At 33.4% G+C, this 8178-nt stretch overlaps 2 protein-coding genes across 6 annotated transcripts; one reads left to right on the top strand and one right to left on the bottom strand.

Annotated features, from left to right (window-relative positions):
* Window positions 1–1245: 1245 nt before the first annotated feature.
* On the bottom strand, window positions 1246–3029 carry LOC132912400 (serum response factor-binding protein 1-like). Its single transcript, XM_060969777.1, has 2 exons — window positions 2892–3029; window positions 1246–2771 (listed from the first exon to the last, which is right to left on the bottom strand). Exons 1-2 carry the CDS (start codon window positions 2907–2909, stop codon window positions 1542–1544), a joined length of 1248 nt encoding a protein of 415 aa, XP_060825760.1. The 5' UTR covers window positions 2910–3029; the 3' UTR covers window positions 1246–1541.
* A 172-nt stretch (window positions 3030–3201) lies between these two features.
* LOC132912297 (ATP-dependent Clp protease ATP-binding subunit clpX-like, mitochondrial) lies at window positions 3202–7951 on the top strand. Of its 5 annotated transcripts, none has more exons than XM_060969694.1 (7): window positions 3202–3303; window positions 4592–4747; window positions 4840–5037; window positions 5130–5278; window positions 5399–5588; window positions 5802–6703; window positions 6816–7951. In XM_060969694.1, exons 2-7 carry the CDS (start codon window positions 4678–4680, stop codon window positions 7065–7067), a joined length of 1761 nt encoding a protein of 586 aa, XP_060825677.1. In that variant the 5' UTR covers window positions 3202–3303; window positions 4592–4677; the 3' UTR covers window positions 7068–7951. The 5 variants fall into 5 exon arrangements, with proteins under 5 accessions (XP_060825677.1, XP_060825668.1, XP_060825659.1 ...); XM_060969685.1 differs by lacking the exon at window positions 3202–3303 and adding an exon at window positions 3561–3700; XM_060969676.1 differs by lacking the exon at window positions 3202–3303 and adding an exon at window positions 3808–4074.
* Window positions 7952–8178: the final 227 nt, after the last annotated feature.

Here is an 8178-nt window from a genome sequence, read left to right on the forward strand (position 1 = left end):
ATACGACTTCCCACTCAGTCTGTGTACCATTCGTCGTACGCGCGATCCGGCACGTTACGTTTCTAAATATCCTAACAATTTCCACGTTAAAATTAATTTACAAAAATTCAACTTTTCGCCATCATCGAGTCAAACAGCTGAATATAAAAATATCGAGAGCTACATATGTATATTGAAACAGACTGTACGAAGCGTTGAACCTTCAATAATGTAACTTAAATAGATATTCAAAATGATAGGAAAAGACCAGTCAGATCAAAAAGTTCCAGACCAGTTTTACGATAGTGTAAGAACTACTCTACTTGGACAAAATAATGTGTTTTGAATATAATTTTCTGAATAGCTGTAGCAAAAAGAAGCGATAGGTACGACTACGGTGCAGAAATATCGCATCGAATGTATTAGACGTTGAGAAAAGATGAAAAAGTAATTAGTATTAAATTAATGTTAAATTCGATTGTCTCGCACACGTGCTCATTAAGGTGTTTACAGCGCGAATATCTTTCAAGAGTCAAACACGCTGAGACGTTAAAATCATATTCTTCGCGTATGTCTCGCGTTTCCCTCCCTCTAGGAAGAAATTCTTCGGCAGTTTGTATTTTCTACGCGCGCGCACTAACAAACAATTCAGAAATCGACATAATTCCAACTTCACGTTACAATTACATATATGGCATTTCGAACGCCGAAATAACGCGTATTACATATTTCACTTTTATTTTTGCTTTTTTTCGAGAGCAGCGAGGTGCGGGCTAAAGTTTCCTTTAAAAAAACGTTCTTCTAGTCATTTCACGCAACATATTAGCTTTTTAATAATCTTTTTAACAACGATTTTTCTCCACTTAATCGAAAAGTCTTGTATATTTCCATTTCGATAAGGCCAGGCTATTTAAAAATCGAATCGTATATAAATAATATATTAAATAACGTATCGTCAAAGTTTCAAAGATAATTATACGAATGTCAATCTACGCTACAAATACTTTAAGTTAAACCCATTGAACTCTGTCGATACGATTCTCTTATGTTTTTGTGATTGGTATATAGTACGGCATACGGTACTACGACGTACAGTATGTTGGGGCAACGAATGAACAAGGTATCAAGAAAAGAAAGGAACGATATTTGCTTGGGAAAGGAGCAATATTAGCTTGAGAGGGAGAGAGAGAGAGAGAAAGAGAGGCGGAGGGGGGGGGCTTTAAGCGCTGGACGCACATTATGTATATCTGAAATTAAAATACACACTTTCAACCATAATATGACTCATGTGTATACCGATATTTATTTTCTGTACTGATTATTGAAATGAGATTAATTGAATAAAAACAAGAGTAAAATCTTTCGGTTATTAATGACTTCACAATCATTTTTAGCTGCATTCGTTGTGTTTGCAATTGATGTCAATTTCACTTTAAAATGCTCAACTACAACTTTTCTTCTCAATATATCGATCGCCGTTTATTAAAATTAACATAACGTTGTACCTTCATTTTGAAAATTATACAAAAAATGTATTTAATAGAGATGTCGAAAGTCGTTATCTAGTTTTCATCAAATTTAATCTTTTTCCCTTGAAACCCCTGTTTCATAATATCTTGTTGCTTCCTCTTTGCGATCCAGGAAGGATGTAGATTTTCATGCTCTGGACAAATTATTTTATTAATTTTCTCATTTCCCTTAGCTTGCGTATCTTTCTTATTTTGCTTCCAACGTGTATCGCTTCTCTCTGTCACGCCACTTTGATCGTAAGAAATGTTTGCACAATTCATTTTTCTTCCTCTACCCTCCTTTCTCTCTTTGCATGTTTTCTCGTTATACAGTTTATACTTTTTCTCTTTAATTTCACGCAACTTAAATATATCACGACTAATATGATGTTGACCGCTAGTGTTTATCTCTTTAGAAAACAGAGTACCGTTTGAACTCAAAGTTACTTTATTTCTATGTAAAAAAAACTCGTCTGTGTCTTTTAATGATTCCGCTGTTTCGTTACAACACTGCTGATTTTTAGTTTCCTTGTATTTGCCAGTTTCTTCTTCTGTTTCTTGCAAAACTTCCATGAATGGTTTAACGGTGGCCTCGTTGCTAATGACTTTAGTGACAGTCTTAGAACTTTGGTCAGTCCTAGAGTCTATCTCCGCATCTTGCGTTTTTAATATCCTCCTTGAATTACCTCCGTCGTCTTTAGCTTCTGTATTCAATTCCCTTCCTTCCGATAATCTTTCACATTCTCCATTAACCTTCCTTCTTTTTTCACAAGGTACATTAGCGGAAGATGTAACATCACCTGCAACTTTTGTGTTCTCTTCGTACACTTTTTCTACAGTGTTGTTCGTATCACATTGTAATTGGTTCGAATGCTTTTCTGGGAAATCTGTAACACAATGTTTTTTTCTTTTCGACGAATACCTCCATTTCCTCAACGAAGTATGTTCATTGTAGCCTGGAAACTTTTCCTGAAATTTTATTATTTTCGAACTTAAAGACTTGTAAAGAACAACTTTCGCCATAGCCCGAGTTCCATCGTCAGTGTTTGTGCTTTGTAATATGTCTTGCAGGCATTTAAACCTAGTAATTCCGAATTTTGATATCTCATCGTCTTTAATACCTTTTAACGCAAATACTTCCCTTAAAAGTTTATCCGCCTTATTCTTATTTTTTTCCAATTGTTTTTCGTTACCCTTACCATTGCGTAACCTCTTCGCTTCTCTGATCAGTTTATTTATTACACAGATACGAGCCTGACGAATGCATTGTCTTAATCGAACAATCTAGAAAATTAATAACAGATGGTAAAACACCGTTATACGATGCAAAATAATTAAAAACAATCGTTTGCTTACGAATTTTAACAGATCAATTCTGTATTAAAAAGCATGTTAATGACGTACCTCGTTATTTATTTCCATCCTTTTTGTGTTATACGTTTGAGAACAATTGTACCCAAATATTGAATATTTAGGTACAATTATAATTAGTACCAACGTAGTAATAAAGCATCAACGAAACAAACAATGCACTTTTTTATATCATCATTTTTATGTCTCTTTTTACACGGTACTACGGTACACAATACTACACGACATGTATATACATACATACATACGTAGTACAACGTAACCTACTATAGTTTAAGTTGCAGTGGGGAAAAACGAATTATACGCTTTTTAACCGAAAACAAAAATGGCAGAAAAGCAGGAGGGGGTGAGAACGGAGGAAGAAAATGAGCATAGGAAAGGATCGGTGAGCTAAATTTACGATTGGTCAGAATTATTTGAAAAATTTATTACAATTAACTTCAAGGTAAATAGAACTATACTTATTGACACGCGTTTAATATTTGCCACCAAATACGTAACTACTTGGATATGTTTATGTACATATAAACAGTAATACGTACACAGAAGATATTAAGCGCCCTCGAGTGACCATATTTACAGACGTACTGACGTTTCGTTATTTCGTAAAAACGTCATTGTGTGTAGTGTGTGCTCGCGTTAAGAACATTGATAAATTTTTATCAAGAAATCTAAACAGTAAATATATGAAAAAATAATCCCGTTCAAAGAAGAAAGCGAACGATTTCTTATAAAACAATTGTTCGTTTGAGTAACTGGAAACAGCCTATATCATCCATCGGTCAGAGAGTTTATCACGACCGTGATAGACTGAATATATACTATATTCGCCACGTATGTAGGTACGTGTGTACAAGATCATACCATATAATTCTTCAATATTTTGGTCGATGGTTTCTAGATATTTCATTGACATGGAGGTAAATTGATCATTGTTTTGAAACGAATTTTAACAAAGTAAATATAATAACATCGGAAAGTTTCGGAAGACAGTCAACAAATGACCTTGAATCATGCTTCAAGCGATTATTGCACCTTGTAACGCGATATGTCAGACGGTCGTGTTTATAGATTAATCTCTTTCCTTGTTCCATTCGCGGTAACCAATTGACACAAGATTTTTTGGATCATTGGATTTTCTACATATGTTTCGTCGAAGTGATGACTAAATTATGAATAATAAGAAACTGTTTATTCATTAGTGTTTATTTGTCAGGTTAGTATCTTCGATATTTTAGTACTTTCGTTAACTACAGGTTGTCACTGTTTATTTTTACATTGACATTGCCTCTGTGTTCATATTTTGCTTTCCTATGCATACATCACAATTGTAATTTCATCATTCAAATAGATCAACTGATACTATTATTAATGTTTCGTTTGCACTCTTTTTTTTTTTTGTCATAATGATTATTTTTATTGTTCGTTATTCAACGAAAGAAGCATACAATTTTTATACATATATAAATTTCATGCTATTTGGGTAACTCTGTCCAATTTTATATATAGTTTATATTTTTTGTCTATAATGTCTCCTTCTACCTTACACTCAACCTTCCGTGATCTGTTGTACAAATTGTTAATGTACAAATTTATACTATTTGCACGTATAATACGTTTAATATCCTTGATTACGTTAATTGAGTTTTTCTAATGATTTCAATTTTTTCCTTCAAAAAAAAAAAAAAAAAAAATTAACCTATCTCGTTTTAATATCTTTCGTTTTTACATAGATTTTATCTCAAGTGAGTCTGATAATTAATGCAGGACCACCTTCTTTGCTTTCCACACTTTGTTTGCGTAATAAAAACAAACAAAAATGAGCTGCGTTCGTTGCTGCTTAACCAGTGCCAGCCGCATTGCATCTTCAAATCATGTGGCAAATCGTGGTTAGTAGACAATCTATATTGCATTTGAAAACTATACATTATCGATTGTTTAGTCTAGCTTGAATATAAATGATTATTTCTTTCTGTATTAGTTCACAAAATCGTAAGAGTAGCTGTGATTAGATCGTTGACGGTTGGTACCACTTTGGGAAAAGCACCCTCCGAACCTACTCCGCCTGGTAAAGATACTAATAGCGGTGTGTCATCCGTTGGAAATGGCGGTGGGAAGAAAAATACTCTTACATGTCCAAAATGTGGTGATCCTTGTACACACGTAGAAACCTTTGTGTGTAAGTGAACAATGCTTGAATGGTTTTATGCACGAGATAACTATAGAGACGATCTAGAATTATCTATGGTATAAAAACATATTTTTGGTCAGCATCAACAAGGTTTGTCAAGTGCGAGAAATGTCATCACTTTTTCGTCGTTCTATCGGAGGTAGATTCAAAAAGAAGCCTTAAAGAAGCTTTAAGACCAGATGATACAAAACAAGGATTTTATAGAAAACCACCACCCCCGCCAAAGAAGGTAATGATTTTATATGATAATATTATAGACTAATATTACTATTCTAAACAACAAAGAACTTTGTATATTATTGTACAATAAGTTATTATGACAGGCATTAATATGTATCGGTATTTTCAGATTTTTGAGTACCTAAACAAACATGTTGTAGGTCAAGAATATGCTAAAAAAGTTTTGAGCGTCGCTGTTTATAATCACTACAAACGAATCTATAATAACTTTCCGGTGCAGAATTCAATGCAAGGTTCTATTAATGCAAGTGGTACACAAGATTTGAATCATCCCTTCACTCATAGAGGTCTTAAACCACGTAAATAATAGTTTCCCCATTTTGTACATAATCCAATATAGAAATATGATATAACACGTCCGACTGACAATAATTAAATAATATTCAGATCTAGATAGATTTTATACTAATATGGTGTATATAACATTGTTTCTAATCTAATCAACCAAACATTTATTTGTATACGTAGATATTTCATTTAACGAATGACGATCATTCTTTGTTATACCGTAGACTTGCTACATATTTCAACTATTGGAAATTCGCTCGGCGTTGGATTCCAGCAATATCCTACAGGAAACGAGCATAAATCGACAGAAAGTCAATCAGTCTCTGGATCTGATATTCTTGATAGTAAACAACATCAATTGAAATTAGAGAAAAGTAACATCTTGTTACTAGGCCCAACTGGTAGCGGGAAAACGTTGCTCGCTCAAACAATAGCTCAATGTCTCGATGTACCTTTTGCTATTTGTGATTGCACGACGCTGACACAAGCAGGGTACGTTGGTGAAGATATAGAAAGCGTTATCGCAAAATTGCTTCAGGATGCAAATTATGTAGTGGACAGAGCGCAAATGGGTATCGTATTCTTAGATGAAGTTGATAAAATTGGTGCTGTTCCTGGTATACATCAACTGCGAGACGTTGGCGGAGAAGGTGTACAGCAGGGAATGTTAAAAATGTTAGAGGGTACGATTGTGAACGTACCGGAAAGAAATAGCTCTAGAAAATTACGCGGAGATACATTACAAATCGATACTACAAATATTTTATTTGTTGCTTCCGGCGCGTACAATGGATTGGATAGATTGATTTTGCGACGTAAAACTGAGAAGTATCTTGGATTTGGTGCATCGCCGTCTTCTGAGAGTCCAGGAAGAAGAGCTGCGAATTTAGCAGACGTTGCAAACATGTCACCCTCTACGGAAAGAGATAACAAAGAAAAGGACTTGCTGTTACGACAAGTCGAAGCACGAGATTTAATTGATTTTGGTATGATTCCTGAATTTGTTGGCAGATTTCCAGTCCTGGTACCGTTTCATACCCTCGACAGAGATATGCTTGTTAGAATACTGACCGAACCTCAAAATGCCATGGTGCCACAATATCAAATGTTATTCTCAATGGACAAGGTACAAATTAAATTGTCTGTCGTACTACTTACAATCAGATTTGCTCAACGCATATATGTATACGTAATTTAAGATTCACGAGTTGTTTACATATATGTATATGCGTTCACAGGTAGAATTGACGTTCACCACGGAGGCTTTAAACGCGATAGCGTCATTAGCAATGGAGAAGAAAACTGGCGCAAGGGGGTTGCGAGCTATCATGGAATCACTGCTTCTGGAGCCCATGTTCGAAGTGCCAGGTAGCGATGTAATGTCAGTCCACGTAACTGAAGGATGTGTACGAGGACAAGAAAAACCACAGTACATCAGAAGAGGTGATGTCACTGAGGAGGAATTACACGCTCAGCATATACAAAATTAACATATAATTCATACTAAGGACCTACCACACGTCTGATCGATTTCTTGAAAAAATTGTTCAGAACTATATCGTACGATAATAGTTTTTGATCTAACACAAATTTGTGAATATAATATGTGTTCGTTATAATCTATGTTTCTTTAACAAAACAAGATTATACTACATGGATAACATTAAGGAGAAGAAAGAACGAAATGCAAATAACACTAGGAGATTATGCAATTATAATTATTCTGTATTAATTTGTATCGCATTCGATACGGATGTAGATAAAACAAAATCGATTGTGGTATGCAATTTACTCTGTGTTCAAACAATTCGTAACAATATCAACAATTTTGTTATTGAATTGTTTCTAGATACACGCGCGTGTGTACACACGCTACATACAAATTTTCACTTATAAAAGTGAACGGAAATTTTATCGTGATTGTAGTAGACCCTCAGATCATACAAATTAAAAGCAAAAGATACTTGGGCCGCTACTACTATGCAAAAATAAATTTAACGTAATATTTTAGCGTTTTACAATTATGATATCTACGCGTCTACTACTGTTCTATATACTATTGTAACAAATAGAAAACGCAATTAGTGGATATAACATCTGTTAATATGTAGGTATTGTACAATATCGTGTAATATGTACAATGTGTACAATGTAAATGATTCACACATGTATTACGTTATAGTTACTAAAATATGCAAAATAATTACAACTATACGATCAAGATTACACGAAGCTAGTACAAATTCATCATATATTGTTACACATATATAAATACACATCTTGTTGGAACTGAAAAATTGTATGAAATAGACTCGACTCTCTTTCATTTTGAGATTATTTTTAAATAATTAAAACACCTTGAACAAGAATTTAGGGAACAGGTTTTTTTATGAAATATTAAATCATATTAAACAAACTATGCTTAAGTTTTAAAGTTGAGAGTAAATATTTTAAATATATATATACATATATTTAATATTATATATATATATATATATTTACATTTGATATATATATATATATATATATATATATATATATATATATATATATATATAATATTATATGTAGGTTATATATATATATAAAGAGAGAGAGAGA

Source organism: Bombus pascuorum, chromosome 1 (genome assembly GCF_905332965.1).
Source record: "Bombus pascuorum chromosome 1, iyBomPasc1.1, whole genome shotgun sequence".
NCBI classification, from domain to species: Eukaryota; Metazoa; Arthropoda; class Insecta; order Hymenoptera; family Apidae; genus Bombus; species Bombus pascuorum.